The 19,919-nt window shown below is 41.6% G+C and overlaps 1 protein-coding gene across 2 annotated transcripts in view; it reads right to left on the bottom strand.

The window, feature by feature from the left end:
- CAV1 (caveolin 1) overlaps positions 1-14,895 on the bottom strand; it is a 94,405-nt gene extending 79,510 nt beyond the window's left edge. The window contains exon 1 of one of the 2 annotated variants that reach the window (XM_069764842.1): positions 14,816-14,895. Coding sequence is in view for 1 of the 2 variants with exons in the window: in XM_069764841.1 (XP_069620942.1) it covers positions 11,620-11,649 (30 nt within the window). In the remaining variant the exon portion in view is untranslated. Of the gene's footprint in view, positions 1-11,619; positions 11,774-14,815 lie in introns of those variants that run through there. The other variant, XM_069764841.1, reaches the window with a different exon arrangement.
- Between the last annotated feature and the right edge of the window lie 5,024 nt (positions 14,896-19,919).

Raw genomic sequence — 19,919 nt, 5'->3', positions numbered from 1 at the left:
ATTACAGACCTCTCCATTCTTTGTAGGTGGGAAAACTTGCAAAATCATATACTTATTTTCCTAACTGTATATAGTAATGCTCCTGCTAGAACATATTTACCTACAGCCCCCATTTTCATTTCAATATGTTTTCTTTGGAACCTAACAAGCCGTGCGGTATTGGTCCTACATTTCCAGAAATATCCTAAACAAAGAGCCTCAGGCCAATTGTGCACTTTGCTTGGAGATATTTAGTGCGGTTCTCCAAGCCCCTAAAAACTTGTAGTTGAGTGTACAATGGTCTAAATTAACAAAAAAAAACTCATCTTATAAAGCATTTGTGAAACTCGCTTTGGGCATTTGGTTGGTGTTTCTCCTTTGATAACATTATTTGATCTATCACTTGTACTTTATTTGACTTGTCTTACAGGTCATATATCTTCTTGGAACTTTAGTCCAAATCAGCTTATGCTCTGTGTTTGCTTCACACAGCACATATTTATTTACTAAACTTATACCTCTTTGTAAGCCTATCTGTACTTCTTATGACTAGGGGTTTAATGTTATCCAGCCCACCAATTTCTTTGTGTTTCTATTGTACTAAATATTTATGAAAATTCTGCATTTCTTCAAAACTCGTGTTACATGTGAAGGGGGAGAGACTTGTACGAAGGTATCTTCTAAAATTATCATTACTACATAGATTACATGAAAAGTAGTATATAAATATTCTGTCTAGGTCAATTACTGGATCAACGTGAACACACAAATATATATACAGTGGGTACGGAAAGTAATCAGAACCCTTTAAATTTTGCACTCTTTGTTTCATTGCAGCCATTTGGTAAATTCAAAAAAGTTCATTTTTTCTCATTAATGTACACTCTGCACCCCATCTTGACTGAAAAAAAAACAGAAATGTAAAAATTTTGACAAATTATTAAAAAAAAGGTAAACTGAAATATCACATGGTCATAAGTATTCAGACCCTTTGCTCAGTATTGAGTAGAAGCACCCTTTTGAGCTAGTACAGCCATGAGTCTTCTTGGGAATGATGAAACAAGTCTTTCACACCTGGATTTGGGGATCCTCTGCCATTCTTCCTTGCAGATCCTCTCCAGCTCCGTCAGGTTGGATAGAGAACGTTGGTGGACAGCCATTTTCAGGTCTCTCCAGAGATGCTCCATTGGGTTTAGGTCAGGGCTCTGGCTCGGCCAGTCAAGAATGGTCACAGAGTTGTTCTGAAGCCACTCCTTTGTTATTTTAGCTGTGTGCTTATGGTCATTGTCTTGTTGGAAGGTGAATCTTCTGCCAAGTCTGAGGTCCAGAGCACTCTAGAAGAGGTTTTCATCCAGGATATCTCTGTACTTGGCCGCATTCATGTTTTCCTTCAATTGCAACCAGTTCCTGTCCCTGCAGCTGAAAAACACCCATTTCATTGTTGGGATTGTATTGGGCAGGTGATGAGCAGCGCCTGGTTTTCTCCACACATACCGCTTATAATTATCACCAAAAAGTTCTATCTTTGTCTCATCAGACCAGAGAATCTTATTTCTCAAAGTCTGGGAGTCCTTCATGTGTTTTTTAGCCAACTCTATGCAGGCATTCATATGTCTTGCACTGAGGAGAGGCTTCTGTTGGGCTACTCTGCGATAAAGGCCCGACCGGTAGAGGGCTGCAGTGATACCCATCTCCCTACTGCATCTCTCGAGCTTAGCCACAGTGATCTTAGGGTTCTTCTTTACCTCTCTCACTAAGGCTCTTCTCCCACAATTGCTCAGTTTGGCTTCTTCCATTTAAGGATTATGGAGGGCACTGTGCTCTTAGGAACCTTGAGTACTGCAAAAATTCTTTTGTAACCTTGGGCAGATCTGTGCCTTGCCATAATTCTGTCTCTGAGCTCCATGGCCAGTTCCTTTGACATCATGATTCTCATTTGGTCTGACATGCACTGTGATCTGTGAGGCCTTATATAGACAGGTGTGTGCCTTTCCAAATCAAGTCCTATCACATTAATTAATCACAGCTGGACTCCAATGAAGGAGTAGAGCCATCTCAGGGGGATCACAAGGAAATGGACAGCATGTGACTTAAATATGAGTGTCTGAGCAAAGGGTCTGAATACTTATGACCATGTGATATTTCAGTTTTTCTTTTTTAATAAATTTGCAAAAATGTCTACATTTCTGTATTTTTTCAGTCAAGATGGGGTGCAGAGTGTACATTAATGAGAAAAAAATAACTTTTTTGAATTTACCAAATGGCTGCAATGAAACAAAGAGTGAAAAATTTAAAGGGGTCTGAATACTTTCCGTACCCACTGTATATACTTATATACGTTGTAGTATGGCTAAGGGTCGCATAGTCGATGGGAGGTATGTGTCGCAGAGATGGCTTGTCTCTGTGATGTAATCCAGAGTATTTTCTCTAGTGCATGAAAGCACTAAAAGGTTTGGTTGTTGCACCTATGAGCGGGTTGCGGGTAGCTAAGAGAGATGGGCGGGTCTGGCTACCCACATACCTCACCTCCGGGTGGGGTTAAGAGCCTATATAATGGAGGCTGTTGTTTGGCACATGGTCTGTATGTTTGGATGGAGAAGGCCTCCTGTGTGTGTTTGGCTCTAGACTGAGCCGAAATACTGGACGCTACCCCAGCCCGTGTGCCCACAGGCCTGGCGGAGCAGAGCCCTGCTATAGACATGTGTATTTTGTTTGCCTGATCTGAAGGCTGTTTGTTTTCTCTTTTGTTTCTGTGTTTATGAAGTAATAAACCCACATGAACTTTTAATGGAACAAGCCTCCTGTCTTCCTCCTGACGCACCCAAGTGAGTACAACCCCTAAAATATACATAACTATATACGTATATATCTTATCTTATAAACTGTTTAACTTTATGTAGTAACAGATTAATATACAGATGTAAACTATTAACTTTTTTTTACCTTTTTTGAAAATACTTTGGTCCTAACATGTTTCTTTGCTTTATTAGTTTTACAAATAAAAAACGGAATAATACTCACCTTACTATTCCCTGTTGCTCCTGGTCTCTCGTAAGTCACTGTTCCCACAGCTGCAGTGCTGTTGTGTCAAAGCAACTTATGACCACTGCTGACAATCACTGGCTGCGATGGTGATGTTACACTATTGCATCTAGTGGTTGCAGCAGTCACATGTGTACACGCCATGTCCTGTAAACAGGGACAGGCCAGGAACAAGAAAATCTTGTAAGCTGTTTCTGGAAATTCATGGGCTAATTTCCAGGCCTTTAGAGACCTTTTGGCCCGGAAATTAGTAATTTTCTAACGTACTCCACAAATATGATCTTTTCACATATACAGTATTTATGAAAACTCACAAACTCATTTTAGCTACATTTTCCTTTTAAACTATTCTTTCTGTAGTGTTGCGTGATACTTGCACTGATTTTCGTAAAAAAAAATTATGTAAATTCCACTAACAGCTGTGTTTTCTCTAAAGTAACAAAGCTAAGCTTTGTACAATAATTCCATTTGTCCAGTGGAAAAATTGGCATTAAAGTGCAAAGGTCTTGACAGTTTACTTGAAACAGTGCAGCCATTTTACATGCTACATATGGCTGACTTACACCACTGAAAAAAAAAAATCAACACATTCCTTCTATAACCTACAGTGTCCTTTTTAAGGTAACACTTGGCCATACTGGAAAATTAGAATTCCAGCCTTTACACAGGAACACAAAAAATCATCATAAAGAAGAGAAAAAAAAAGTCATAATACCCATATCCTCGTCCACAGGAAAACTAGTCCCATTGGTGAAGTGAGAAAGGAAATACAAGAAACAATAGCTACAGAAGTGAGATTCCAAAACAGCGAGATGTCAGTCATTTTTATGTTAACTACATAAAATGTACTTATTCTGATGTTAAAGGAATTAAAAAAATGATTTATGATAACTTGTCATGTGTGAAAAAAAACTTTTATTTTTTACTACCAAGGAAGACAACCTGTACCAATATCAAGGTCAGCCACGTCATTCAGGGGACTAGAAATCTCTAGTGGGAGCAAGTACGAATAAGAGAAATATGAAAAGTGACCATAAGGTCCATTAAGTAGCTCAGAGACAAATCCTAGCTTTAACTGTGCAGAGGGATAGAGGATTCGACTTATATTTATTTCATCTAGCTTTCAAGCTTTTATAGATGAAGTGAGCTATATCTACAATTGCACACAGATTCAGAAATTATTATACCATACTTATTGTACAGTTGGACATTTTACACTAAGAAAAATTTTCTCTAGTAGGCACAAGTCTAACAGTGACCTTGGTTCTCCCTAGTTTTTGATGAGATGCATTTAGAAGTCAATTTTCACAAAAGTGATAGTTGCAACTTCTCATATAGAAACTTACTTTACTTATTTAGTATTTATTCTATTGTTATATAGAATTTAGGAGACATAGGAAAAGCAAATTGAGACATATTTTTATGTTATCATGGACCTGCCCTACAGATGGTGAGGGTCAGGCATCACCCTGGTCTGTTTGGTGAACCTTCTTGTAGAAAAAGTGTGAGTTGATGTAGTCAACTTGACAGGCCTTGCTCGGGCTTGCCTTTGGTGTGGTCATGTGTTTGTATTACATAGTTACAGTGCCTTGCGAAAGAATTTGCCCCCCTGGAACTTTTCAACCTTTTCCCACATATCATGCTTCAAACATAAAGATACCAAATGCAAATTTTGGGTGAAGAATCAAGACCAAGTGGAACACAATTGTGAAGTTGAACGAAATGTATTGTACATTTAAAATTTTTGTGAAAATTCAAAAACTGAAAGTGGGGCGTACAATATTATTCGGCCCCTTTAACTTAATACTGTCACGCACGCGCCCAGACTGGTTGGTGCGGGCATACGGGGGTGTGGCCCCACTGGACCACAGACCAAACTTCCCTGGAAGGGGCGTAACTAAGTAGCTTCCTAGGTGTTCGCTGGAGCCTCTGATGGTGAGGTCAGACTTGTGCAATAGGAAGCTACAAGGTGCCACTCCAGGGTGATGTCTGGCTGTGGCTGCTGATCCCACTAAGGAACGGAGCGGGCACGGCTGGCACTCTGGCTGACAGGCGGGCACGGCTGGGACACAGGCAGGCAGACGGGTACAACAGAGACACTGGCGGGCAGGCGGACACGGCTGGCTCTCTGGTAGGCAGGCGGGTACGGCTGGAACATTGGAAGAACCGGTTGGGACCGGTCTGCAGGCAGGTATGTGAAACAGGTTGGAACCTGTTCAGACAGGAGGACTAAGTAACAAGTAGAAGGTGGAACTAAGAGAAGAGAAGGAGAAGGCAGAGCCAAGGGCGGAGCCGCAAGAGGCGGAGCCAAGGGTCGAGACGCTGGAGGCGAAGCCAAGAGCAGAGACGCTGGAGGCGGAGCCAAGAGCGGAGACGCTGGAGGCGGAGCCAAGAGCAGAGACGGAGCCAAGTGCAGAAACACAGGAGGCGTCGCCAGATAGAACCGCAAAGAGCGGAGCCAGATAGAACCGCAAAGAGCGGAGCCACAGAGCAAAGCCAGAGAGTGCGAAGCAAGGTCTGAGTGCAGAGCCGCAAGAGTGCGGAGTGTAAGCAGACTGAGAACACAAGGAAAAACAAAGCAGGGAAGGAAGCCACAGACAAGGAGACCGAGAAAAGGCAAAGTACAGACAAGGCAATGGAACAAGACACAGGGACAAAGACACAGGGACCAGGATATTCTGCCTCCTGGAGGGCGGACTACAAGATCAAGGCAATAGCACAGAGAAAAGCCTCCAGAGGGGGAGTAACTCAGAGCAAGGCCAGGCAAACTCAGCAGCTAAACACTAACTGAGCTAACACATTGCACAGGCCCAGACCACAGGGTGGAGCTGCACTATATACAGGAGGCCTCTTGATAATTGGTCAGGAACTGATTAGACAGATGCACCTGATTCCTATAAGAACCAGAGAGTTCAGGCGCCGACCCCCTATACACATAGCCATGAAGCATGCAGAGAGCAGAGACACAGAACATGTGGAGCTGGCATTAAACAGAAACCACATCATGGCCTGGAGCAGTGGGTAAGATTGTGTGAGAGATGTGAGGCCATGCTGTGATGCCAGCAGAGTTGTTACAAATACTTTGTTGCACCACCTTTTGCTGCGATTACAGCTGCAAGTCTCTTGGGGTATGTCTCTATAAGTTTTGTACATCGAGAGACTGAAATTCTTGCCCATTCTTCTGTGGCAAACAGCTCGGGCTCAGTGAGGTTTGATGGAGATCATTTGTGAACAGCAGTTTTCAGCTCTTTCCACAGATTCTCGATTGGATTGAGGTCTGGACTTTGACTGGGCCATTCTAGCACCTGTTATTTGTGAACCATTTCATTGTAGATTTTGCTTTATTTTTGGGATCATTGTCTTGTTGGAAGACAAATCTCCGTCCCAGTCTCAGGTCTTTTGCAGACTCCAACAGGTTTTCTTCAAGAATGGTCCTGTATTTGGCTCCATCCATCTTCCCATCAATTTTAACCATCTTCCATGTCCCTGCTGAAGAAAAGCAGGCCCAACCATGATGCTGCCACCACCATGTTTGACAGTGGAGATGGTGTGTTCAGGGTGATGAGCTGTGTTGCCTTTACGCCAAGCATATCGTTTGGCATTGTTGCCAAAAAGTTTGATTTTGGTTTCATCTGACCAGAGCACCTTCTTCCACATGTTTGGTGTGTCTCCCAGGTGGCTTGTTGCAAACTTTAAACAACACTTTTTATGGATATCTTTGAGAAATGGCTTTCTTCTTGCCACTCTTCCATAAAGGCCAGATTTGTGCAGTGTACGACTGATTGTTGTCCTATGGACAGACTGTCCCACCTCAGCTGTGGATCTCTGCAGTTCATCCAGAGTGATCATGGGCCTCTTGACTGCATCTCTGATCAGTCTTCTGCTTGTTTGAGATGAAAATTAGAGGGACGGCCGGGTCTTGGTAGATTTGCAGTGGTGTGATACTCCTTCCATTTCAATATGATCGCTTGCACAGTGCTCCTTGGGATGTTTAAAGTTTTGGAAATCATTTTGTATCCAAATCTGGCTTTAAACTTCTCCACAACAGTATTACGGACCTGCCTGTTGTGTTCCTTGGTAACCCTGAGACTATCACAGAGCAGGTTCAATTTTTCGGGGACTTGATTACACACAGGTGGATTATATTTATCATCATTAGGCATTTAGGACAACATTGGATCATTCCGAGATCCACAGTGAACTTCTGGAGTGAGTTTGCTGCATTGAAAGTAAAGGGGCCGAATAATATTACATGCCCCACTTTTCAGTTTTTGAGTTTCCACAAAAATTTTAAATATTTGTGTTCCACTTGTTGTTGATTCGTCACCAAAAATTTACATTTGGTATCTTTATGTTTGAAGCATGAGATGTGGGAAAAGGTTGAAAAGTTCCAAGGAGCCGAATACTTTCGCAAGGCACTGTATTTAGGTTGAAAAAAGACTCCGGTCCATCAAGTCCGATCTTTCTCTACATTACCTACCGCTAGATTATTTAAAACCACAATGATATTCCTTGTGCAAAAAGCTTCCAGGCCTTTGTTTGTTTCTTGTTGCACAAGAGAAGTCAGACCAGAAACTTAAAGGGGATCTGTCACCCCAAAAGTACTGCAGTTCGTGGGCACCGGGAAAGGTCAGAGACGCCCGGCGCCTGCGCACTGCAGTACTTTGCTCTACCCTCAACAGGGCAAACAAAGTACGTCTGTGCAGGAGCTGCAACAGGAAGCAAAGAAGAAGATGTCATCGTATGAAGATGGGAGGCGCTGGACCCGGACCGCGACCCCCATTGGACTGGACCGCGTTGGAACCGCCCCTGGGTGAGTATAATATGACCTGTTTATCTTATCTTTCAGGTGACATCGGGGGTTTATCTAGGCAGCATTATATATACCAGTAGCACAGCTTTATAAGGAGCATCTATGGGGCACAAATGAACCGTGCAGAGCACTATATGGCAGAGCTTTATAAGGAGCATCTATGGGGCACAAATGAACGGTGCAGAGCTTTATAAGGAGCATCTATGGGGCAATAATGAACGGTGCAGAGCACTATATGGCACAGTTTTATATCGCACATCTATGGGGCAATGATGAACGGTGCAGAGCACTATATGGCACAGCTTTATATGGCACATCTATGGGGCAATAATGAGCAGAGCATATATGTGGCAAAGCTTTATATGGAGCTTCTATGGGGCAATAATGAACGGTATGCAGCATTATATGTGGCACAGCTTTATACAGAGCATCTATGGGGCAATAATGAACGGTATGCAGCATTATATGTGGCACAGCTTTATATGGAGCATCTTATGGGTCAATAAGGAGCATCTATTTTTATTTTTGAAATTCACCGGTAGCTGCTGCATTTTCCACCCAAGGCTTATACTTGAGTCAATAAGTTTTCCCAGTTTTTTGTGGCAAAAGTGTGGGGGTCGGCTTATACTCGAGTATATATGGTATTTTCTTTCACACATTATTGCCCTATTCTAAATTAGGGGTAATGTTCATTCATTTGGTGCATTGTATTTGATTTGTTATTTCCATGGCTCATGTGGATACTTTATCAGTCCTGTTGGATGATCCTTAATCATATTGCTGGTTACGGTCCGGATTCTGGCTCTGTTTGCTCATTTTAAGTGTTTTTAATTGTGTTGTTTTTCTTAATGCTATAAGAAAGATTTATATTGGATGTGTGACCATGTTTTGCATGTCTTTTTCTTTTTTTAATTTTGTTGGTATACCTTTTTCATGTATATAAGATGAATAAGTACATCATATACATGCGGTACCTACTGCTTTACTATCATTGTTACATTTTACCTCCCATTCATCTGTACAGTGCATAGTGAGACAAGGTATCAGACAATACTTATGGAGCTGTGAGAAGACATCATATTATACTATATCATCTTCACATCCCAGAATTCCACATTTTCATTTTCAAGTTCTGACTTGACTTTAATTTTATGGAATATGCATTCATTTTCGGACTTAAAGGCTATGTATACTTTCACACATATTGTTATTTTATTGTTTCTTTGCTTCCTAGCAACTCTAAAAATGGTGACAAAGTGTCTGTTAGCCCTTTAGGCTACTTTCACATTAGCGTCGGTACGGGGCCGTCGCGCTGTGTCGGCCCGACGTACTAACGCATACTGTGCAAGCGCCGCACAACGGGGGCAGCGGATGCATTTTTCCAGTGCATCCGCTGCCCCATTGTGAGTTGCGGGGAGGTGGGGGCGGACACAACGCTGCAAAAAACGTTACATGTAACGTTTTTTGCTGCCGACGGTCCGCCACAACACGGCGCAACCGTCGAATGACGATTGCGACGTGTGGCAATGCGTCGCTAATGTTAGTCAATGGAGAAAAAACGCATCCTGCAAGCACTTTTGCAGGATGCATTTTTTCTTCTAAGCGACGCATTGCGACGCGCAGTGCATGACACAAGTGTGAAAGTAGCCTTATATTGCTGAGTCCTTTGCAGAAATGTTACAAATCCATCAGAGCTGCTTCAAATAGATCTTTTCTCTCTGCTCTCCATCTCCCTTCTCAGTGTTTAGTGATAGCAGGAGGGGGGAGGTTCTACATAAATGTGCAGTGGACAGTGGAGGTGGAGAGTATCCCATGGGGTACAGAAAACAGGATACAGATAAAGCAGAAATGTCACGTAGAGGAAATAGGTACAATACTTGGGCAGTGATGACATATTAGTAGTGAAGACAGTGGAACCCTGGATACATAAACCTCAAATCCAACCTATATTACAGGGAATGCAGCCTATATTACAGGGAAAGGCACTCCCATGAGACAAAAATCTGACAGTTAGGTCAGGTTGCAAACTGCATGTCAGGAGCTCAGAACTTGAATGAAAGAATTAAATTTACAAAATGAACATATATAAAACTCATTTTTTTTGTATATCAAAGGTGTCTATAGCCTTTAAATGTTTGATTGATGGTAGTCAGACCAACAAGACTCTCGTCAGTCCTGAGGACAAGTCTCGTAACTTACACGCTCCATGAAAGTGAGCATTAATATAAGATAACTCAGATGTTCTTGCGTCTCTTAAAGACTATTATGATCACAAGGTTACGCTGAAGCAAGCAGAACATTAAAAGTTTATATTACTGAAAACAGGAAGTGTCAAAATTTGTAGTCCTTGACTAAAATGTAGGCTTCAAATCAGTTCTTGGAGACCACTATACACATGATGTTTTTTTCATAAAACTTTATTTAAAACATACCAGACAATGCATTTTAGTAAACTATTGTCTTATCTTTAAGGGATTTTTCCATTAAAGTTTTTTTAGCTTAGCATTTCCATTGTTCAATAAATGTATATGTCATACGCTTTTATAAGACACAATGGTGTACAAGTATAACCATGCAAGAGGATCTGTATTTTTTTTTATTTAAACGGCGCACCTCCTCCAGATAATGCTGCACCCTGATTCTGCAACAGTTTTTCTTATTTTTTTTCTCTGCCCCTCTGCTCCAGGAATAAAAAAGCAAATTTTCCTTTCCATCCACTGGACTGTATCATAGAACTTCTGTCATAGAGGTGAAAAAGCAAATACTGACAGAGATGTTCTCTGGTATACACCCGGTTGGTTGAAAAGAAAATTTGCTTATTTTCTCTGGGGAGGGGGGGAGTAAAACTTTGCAACAGAGGTATAAAGAAAAAAAAGAAAAAATATTCCATAATCAGGGGAGCAGTGGTAATTAGAGGAGTTACTCAGTTTAATATAAAAAATCCACAGAAAGGTCCTCTCTAAGTTAAGCAAAAAAAAAAAAAAGACTAACCGGAGGCAAACCTCGCCCATAAATAGTAGGTGAGGGACTAATTCCTATGGCATGAGAGCATTCCAGCTACTGCCACTGTTCAAGATCAAAAACTAAACCAATACTATTTAAGTCGTTACCCCGATGAATCTTTAATTAACATTTCAGGACTGAACCTACTAGTACGAATGAACCTCAATCCTGAGACCCTGAAAAGGGAGAGGCAAACTACTATGTTCCTCCTATAAAATGGACTTTGATGGCTTGCAGTATTGCCAGCGGAACCCTATAATTTGGTTTTCTTAGACAATTCCGCTTGTTTTTTGCGCTCACACAGTTAGCAGTTACTCTCTACATATTCAGTGAACTGTATCTGAGGATATCAGTACACCTGCCCGTATTTTTCCCAGACGCCTTTTCAATACACCAATAGGTACAAGAATGCCAAGGATTCATGCAGAGCAGCATACTCAGTCGTAGAGAGCCAACGTTGCATTCCATTCTCTACTCCCCCAAGCAAAGGTTATTATTGCTTAAATATATTTTTGAGGAGGCAATAACCCAGTGTCAGGCATATCAGCTAAAAATGATCCATCCCAGGGCAGTACCACCTAGAAAGCCTCCAACTTTCACCACGAAGCCCTGATAATCTGCATGCTTTCATGCCGTCTGGTTCGTAGATCATTTTGATTTTATTATTTGACAGGTACATGTAAACGTAAAGATTCCCAGAGATTTACACAGAAGGTGTCTATCGGAGTAACTCCTCAAAATTCCCAAGCCACAGTATTTGCACATGCACGGAGCAGTCCTACCTCTTCATCTATGTATTTGCCACCAGACATGCTGTCCGTCAGTTGCCAGGAGCTCTGATTGAGATTTCAGTGAGGTATGATTTAAGGGAGGAAAATCCTGCATTGTGTAAAGGCACAGCTACGAAAGGAGGGGAAGGACGTGGCTGAGAGCATGATTGTTGCTGGCCCACTTCCAATGTTTGTTCTGCTTGGTTTTGGCTTAGATGACAGCCGTGTTGAACTCAGACACATCCCTAGGGCTTACGAAACACCGGGAAAAAGAAATAAGGTGCCGTGAGCCACTCAATTTTTCATCCTCAACAAAACAGTGATATGTATGCACACATTGGCTCATCTGGCTGACATATTACATGCTTTGTCACCTCAACTGAATAGTTCTTGTGAATGGTGAATTTTGGGGAGTGCTGAATATGTAGAAATGTGTTTTATAAAGAGGAGGTAAAAACATAACTATTATCATATGGAAGGAAAGAGTTACAATGGAAATAAGTGGGGAAAAACAACAACTCACAACTAAGGCCGGGTACACCCGTCCGTGATGTGAGGCCTATGCACGAATTGCAATACATTGCCTAACCGGAGGGTCTTCTGACCTGAACCAACTATCTCATAAATGCATATGAAGCAATTCAGGTCAGGAGACCTACTGGTCAGGCTGAGTGTTAAGGTACCGTCACACATAACGATATCGTTAACGATATCGTTGCTTTTTGTGACGTAGCAACGATATCGTTAACTAAATCGTTATGTGTGACAGCGACCAACGATCAGGCCCCTGCTGGGAGATCGTTGGTCGCTGGGGAAAGTCCAGCACTTTATTTTGTCGCTGGATCTCCTGCTGACATCACTGAATCGGCATGTGTGACGCCGATTCAGCGATGTCATCACTGGTAACCAGGGTAAACATCGGGTTACTAAGCACAGGGCCACGCTTAGTAATCCGATGTTTACCCTGGTTACCGTTGTAAATGTAAAAAAAACAAACACTACATACTTACATTCCCGGTGTCTGGTCATGTCCCTCGCCTTCAGCTTCCCGCACTGACTGGTAAGCGCCGGCCAGCCGTAAAGCAGAGCACAGCGGTGACGTCACCGCTGTACTTTAAGGCCGGCGCTCAGTCAGTGCTGGAAGCTGAAGGCGAGGGACCTAACCAGACACCAGGAATGTAAGTATGTAGTGTTTGCTTTTTTACATTTATAACGGTAACCAGGGTAAACATCGGGTTACTAAGCGCGGCCCTGCGCTTAGTAACCCGATGTTTACCCTGGTTACCCGGGGACTTCAGGATCGTTGGTCGCTGGAGAGCTGTCTGTGTGACAGCTCTCCAGCGACCAAACAGCGACGCTGCAGCGATCGACATCGTTGTCGGTATCGCTGCAGCGTCGCTTAGTGTGACGGTACCTTTACAATCCAAGCACAGATTCGTCTCAACCATGAAGAGGCTGAACCCAATCTATCTAAGGAGAATACATGCTCCTACACATTTAAGGTGAGCATTTTAGCTTCCAACTCTTAATTTTATTCTAACATTTTGCATTAACACTGCCTAATTTTCCTTTTGCCTTTCTGCATCCAATTTAGAGACTTTCTATCTTAGAACTGGGCAAACAATCACTGGGTAAGTGACTGGTTATCTTACAATAAGAGCTCATGCGATCTTTGTGTTGCACAGGGCTATAATCAGGGCCGGACTGGCCATTTGGCAATTCTGGGGAATGCCAGAAGGGCATGTCTGGTTGTGGGCTGCTTTGTCTTCAGCATTGTTAACAAAATCTGTGTTATCAGGACACCCATACTGTTAAAAGTTGTGACGGAGCACAAAGTCGCTGACTCCTTTACTTACCCCAGCAGGCCACGGGTATCATAAGACATATTGGTCTTGTAGTAAATCTTGTTTTCCCTCTATCCAGGGTAATATTAGTAATATATCCCATCTGGTGCTTGGTGATGGGGACAACATGGGCCTGTGTGATTTGAAATGCCAGGGCTGAATTTCATCCCCAGTCCGTACCTGGCTATAATTGCCCCATCATAGTAGTGCATGAGGCCACGACTGCTCCTTTGTTCACCTCCAATTTTGCATGGAGGTTATTTGATCAGAAAAAAAGGGTGGCGTTGCAGGAAGTTGTATTTATCAAGGTGTTGCCTTTTGAAAGCATTGCCTCTAAACATAAGGGGTAGAGTATGTGCAAATCGAATTAGATGTCTGTGGTCACTGGATGTGAGTCCTAAAAACTGTTCCTTACCTTTCTTTAAGTTAGCTGACCTGGCAGCAACATATATGTCAAGGCACACAATGATGACACGCCAAGCCACCTAATCAATAGAAGGCCGTGGATGCTGTAAGGTGAGGAGCAGTTTTCAGGGCTCCTGCCCAGTGGCCATGGAATACTGTCGCGCAATGTTCATGTGGCTCCATAGTATAATCACTGTACCCATCAATACACTGCCGTACAGCTATCGTGCCACAGAAAACATGCCATACTTGCACAAGCTTAAGTAAACCATTGCCATTTTTTCATCAATTGTTTTAAAGCAAAAAGAACCAAAACCCACGTTTGTGAAGTCAGTCGAATACAGGACATTCCTTATCAGGCTGCACGGTTACAAGCCTACTTGGGATTCATATCTGACAGATCCCTAATATGATATCACTGCAGTTTAATGAGACTAAACATGACATCGTGGTAAACGGATGCAGAAGAACAGCAATGTAATATATTTTGGACAGAGTACTCCCTTAGAATAATTATATTCATACAATACAGCAATAACTTTGCACAGGCTTGTGTGTGAGAGTTGCAGAGGCATGTAGAACTTATCAGATAAAATTATCCTTGGCAAGCAAAGTGACCTAAAGCGTAGAGAACAATTTAGAGCTCTTATAACCACTGTGGAAAAGTAAGGGTTAGCTTATTCTATAACATGCATTCATAGCAATTCTAATATCATTTTAAATCCACATATGGAAAATTCTTGAAATCATGGCAACTACTGCTAAGCATTCCTATAAACAGAAAAAGTTTCCATGAAAACATTTTCCAGTATTCCATTCTTTTTCTAGGATTGTCCCGGAGTGTAAATTACACGCTGCGGCGCTGGCTAGGAACCATTTACCTTCCTTGCACATAGATCTATGAAAGTAGCATGAGATATAAAAGTATTGCTCTGTACAAAAGGCTTGATGCTACTTACCAGAATATGTGAATGAAGTGGCTTCTTAGAATATTACTGTGGTTTAACCGACCATGTGAAATAATAACACACTGCCTATATTACAAGGGAAAGGATGGATCCAGAGAAATCTTGGCAGACCTTCAATATTTGGCCTTTTTTTTAGAACAGTTTGATAATGTGCACTAAAAATAGTCACTTTTCACTAAGTACAGATGTTGAATTGATTCTTACCAAAAAAGGCAGAGGGATAAAAAGATTGTAAAACAGAAAGAGATTTATTATGATTGTGGCCTGTAAAGCTTAATATTTCTGTACTGCTATCTGACTGCGGATAGAGATGAAGTAGGGAACATTGGCATTACGGGGAATTTATTCACCTGTTATTTAATGGTAACATTAGGGCCTACTTGTGGCATATTTTTGCGTTGGGAAAAAAACTTGTGAATAGATGATGAGCAAATCTGCTGCGATTCAAGTTCTTGAGAGAATGGTGGCTCTCCGAGAGAGACTAGTGGTTCTCCAGTAGAGACTGGTGGTTCTCCTGGAGAGACTAGTGGTTCTCCAGTAGAGACTGGTTATTCTCCAGGAAAGACTGGTGGTTCTCCTGAAGAGACTGGTGATTCTAAAGGAGTGACTGGTGGTTCTCCTGAAGAGACTGGTGATTCTAAAGGAGAGACTGGTGACTCTCCAGGAAAGACTGGTGGTTCTCCTGAAGAGACTGGTGATTCTCCAGGAGAGACTGGTGGTTCTTCTGAAGAGACTGGTGACTCTCCAGGAAAGACTGGTGGTTCTCCTGAAGAGACTAGTGATTCTCCAGGAGAGACTGGTGGTTCTTCTGAAGAGACTGGTGACTCTCCAGGAAAGACTGGTGGTTCTCCTGAAGAGACTGGTGATTCTAAAGGAGAGACTGGTGGTTCTCCTGAAGAGACTGGTGATTCTAAAGGAGTGACTGGTGGTTCTCCTGGAGAGACTAGTGGTTCTCCAGTAGAGACTGGTGATTCTCCAGGAAAGACTGGTGGTTCTCCTGAAGAGACTGGTGATTCTAAAGGAGTGACTGGTGGTTCTCCTGAAGAGACTGGTGATTCTAAAGGAGAGACTGGTGACTCTCCAGGAAAGACTGGTGGTTCTCCTGAAGAGACTGGTGATTCTCCAGGAGAGACTGGTGGTTCTTCTGAAGAGACTGGTGACTCTCCAGGAAAGACTGGTGGTTCTCCTGAAGAGACTGGTGATTCTCCAGGACAGAATGGTGGTTCTTCTGAAGAGACTGGTGACTCTCCAGGAAAGACTGGTGGTTCTCCCGAAGAGACTGGTGATTCTAAAGGAGAGACTGGTAGTTCTCCTGAAGAGACTGGTGACTCTCCAGGAAAGACTGGTGGTTCTTCTGAAGAGATTGGTGATTCTTCAGGTAACACTGGTGGTTCTCCTGAAGGGACTGGTGGTTCTCCTGAAGAGGTTTGCAAACTTGGAAGCACGTTGAGAATAAAACGACTCTGATGCCGCATCTACTGTTTATTGTGGATAAAGAACCAGCAGTGCATATCATTAACTTTTTTTCCCACTATTTGAGGTTCAAATCAGCAGTTCAATCGATTTAGCAGAAAATTAGATTTTTATTGGATCTATTTGATAGATTGAATGTACGTTATTATGATCTCATGCCTCTATAGATCTCAAATCGTAACATACATAAATATAAAAGTTACACTCACCCGGCCCTCACCTGTCCCGTCACGCAGTCCCACTGCAGTGTTCACTGGACCAATTTGGCATCTACCAAAACCTAGCAACTTTAGCATCTACGGCTCTGACTAGGCCATGACATGATGATGTCACGCGACACATACCACATCACGCAATCACGAGGGCTAGGTAAAATATATATTTTTAAATTTTTTCCAAACCCCTTCCTAGTTCTTTATAACCAAGCGACTGTCCAATGGATTTGTGGAAAAAAAATAGATTCTGGCAAATGTGAATTTTTTTGTCAACGTTGGGTGGACTGAGGCATTATTTGTGACTTTTGTTAGATTCTACTCATTTTTTCTTTTTCAGCAATGACCATGATAGGACATGTTTTGAGAGCAGTCTGTTTTCTTTTCCGTAGAATTTGCTACAACTATTCCGTTCTGTAAAACACGAGGCATCTCAGCTATAATGTTTGTTGGCTATATAATGAGCCACATTATCTGTCTTCCATATGTTTCACTAAAGTATTCACCCACATGCTTTGAATGATTTACTTATGTTTGTTGCCATGGCATCATTACAAAATGTAAAACACAACAGGAACACATTATTGGATGCTAATGTAGTCTATATATATCACAATATAAAAAAATCTGGTTCTCTTTGAACTAAAGCATAAAATATAACATTGTAATTAACTCTTTATATTTCCAAGTCAAAATGGCTACAAAGCATCCAATCTAATTCAAGTTTTTGGTAAGCGAATAGGATGATGTGGTTAAAGGGCTGTTCTAATGTTAACTTTAAGAAGCACACTGCTTCCTTGCCTCTCGGTCTCCTGTTTGCCGGGAAGCTGTGCACTCCTGAATATTGACAGTTCACACCACTGGTCTGAACTGAGACCTGTCCCAGGTTGCAGCAGCTTTGCCTCCACATTATGGGAAAAGCTGCAGTTTAAGCTCTGCTCTCATAGTGCTGTCAGCTCTGCTGCAGAACTGTGCCTGATTACTACTAACACTCCATCAGCTTCCACGTCACTGGCTGTCAGTGTTGGGGAAGGGGTGCACATCTGATCTGACAGCACTGCAAGAAGAGAGCTACAGCTGTTTGTAATGAGACAAACTCAGTTCTGCTGTACTGTGTTAGTCTATCACACACAGCTCTGCAGTGAAATCAGGAGAGCAGACTGTCAGTCATTACATGTCTCACACTGGTATTACCCCTTTTATTTAAAATAAGCTCTGGAGGCAGATTCTCAGGAAGATCTGTTTATGGCCCATATATCTTAACAGCTGATTTACATGTTAAGAAAAGCAAGGATTTCTTCAGAATAAGTTGTCATATTCCAGACTTGAAGGTTTAACTTTATTCAGCTTCCTATGATCTGCATGCCCATATAGACGTCTTAGGGGATTGATTCTACTGACAGATTTCCTTTAAAATAAATCTGTAAACATGGTTTTACATAGGGAAGCAGTGGTATGGATGTATTGGCACATGCCCCCCCCCCCCTTTAAAAATAACTTTAAAAAAAAAGTTCTATTGAACCACTTATGGGAAATCTACTTTTCATGTCGGGTTGGAATTTCAAAAAGTATCTCTCTCAAAAATATATTTTTATTGGGGTTTATGCGCTCATACCCCTAAAAGGTTCCTTTTAAGAGGTTAAAATAGTATTTCCATCTCAGGTGTCCAAATGGGTTTTCACATGATCTCATCTTTCCAAATTTTCTAGTTCCGGTCTTGTCACCCAAATCTCTGCCACACAATCGAAGAGGGAGTTGTTTTCTCCTTGTTGATATAAAAGGACTCCAGGACTTCTGGAACACTGAAAAGATGGTTAAAAGGATTGAAAGTAGCGTAGTTGCCATTTTTAATAAAGATACATTGGACAAATGTACATTTTAATGTGAACTGTGTTCAAGCCCAAAAGGAGAAAGTATATCATAAAACTATATTTCCATGGATTATCCACACCTCGGATCTCTTAGCATTTTACTTTCTTTGCCTTCTCCGTTTTCTTATGATAAAAAATGCTTAGGTGCGGCAATGACCTAGATAAGTTGGAAAATGATTTTTGCATCTGTGAATCAGTTAAGGTTTTACCTTTTTGGCTCATAATTCTGATGACTTTAAGTATAGTTTTCTAATATAGGGAGGGAAAATATTTGGGGTACTAGAACTGGAAAAACAAATTAAGTTGAAACATATTTACTTCAATTATTTGTATAATTTTACAATTTCCTATAGCAATTATTCATCAGGAAACCAGGGAGTTTGTAATTGACAAGTCATGAGACATTGCTCCTTGAAGGTCTACTTTTGAGAATCCCAAAATGTATCAAGAGTGGGCTGGATTTAGTCTCTGACCCACATCTTCTTGTGGGAAAATTCGTTAAAAGGGAACACTAGTCCCAGTAAACCACCAGCATGTCTCTACTTCACCCTATTTAATCATTCTTCACATTACAGTATCTGCAAACTGGAGCTAAAGTTTGTGAAGCAGAAGTAGCTAAAGTAAAAAAAAATTCTACCGTCATTCATTATTGCATAGATTTTCCAGGATTTATATAAAGAAGAAAAAAGGTCAAAAGCCGTAAATGTGTTATTATAAAATAAGTGATGACTAGTGATGAGCTTGTGCTCGTTACTCGAGTTTTCCGAGCATGCTCGGGTGTTCTCCGAGTATTTTGGGTGTGCTCGTAGACTATGTTTTTGTCGCCGCAGCTGTATGATTTGACAGCCTGAATACATATGGGGATTCCCTAACAAACAGGCAATCCCGGCATGTGTTCATGCTGTCTAGCAGTCGCTAATCATGCAGCTGCGGAGACAAAAACATAATCTATGAGCATGCCCAAAATACTCGGAGAACACCCGAGCATGCTCGGAAAACTCGAGTAACGAGCACACGCGCTCATCACTAGTGATGACATCATGATTATCATTCACATGATAGCTGTAGAACATCACTGCCCTCTCATACATATCAGTTATTGGTTAGCTTTAAAAATACTAGACAGTATAAATAGAATGGTTAACCAGATATTCAAAATGCACATTATCAGTCTATAAGGTCAGGAACTTATCATGTAGAAGGTTAATCCAATATTCAAAAAACACATCATTAGTCTGTTGGGGGACAGGAACTAAGTCAAGTATAATGTAGTTCCCCCATAACAGAAAAGAAATACATATGTGGAGTACTCCAAATAATGCCAAACAAGAAGAAGAAAAAAACAGAGTAACCATAAATTGCCAGATGAAGTAAAAGGAAACAATTTTTATTTATAAATCATCATTAAAATATCAAATACGCAATACTGTTTGGGTCATGAGGACAGAAAGGATGACCACCCAAAGGGAGGGACAGACCGTTATTATTGACATAGGGTAAGAAGACACCCAGTGTAAGTCAGTTGTAAAGGGTGCCCAG

Source organism: Ranitomeya imitator, chromosome 4 (genome assembly GCF_032444005.1).
Source record: "Ranitomeya imitator isolate aRanImi1 chromosome 4, aRanImi1.pri, whole genome shotgun sequence".
NCBI lineage: Eukaryota > Metazoa > Chordata > Amphibia > Anura > Dendrobatidae > Ranitomeya > Ranitomeya imitator.
The sequence above is the reverse complement of the archived record's forward strand: the minus strand, read 5'-3'. Positions and strand labels throughout refer to the sequence as shown.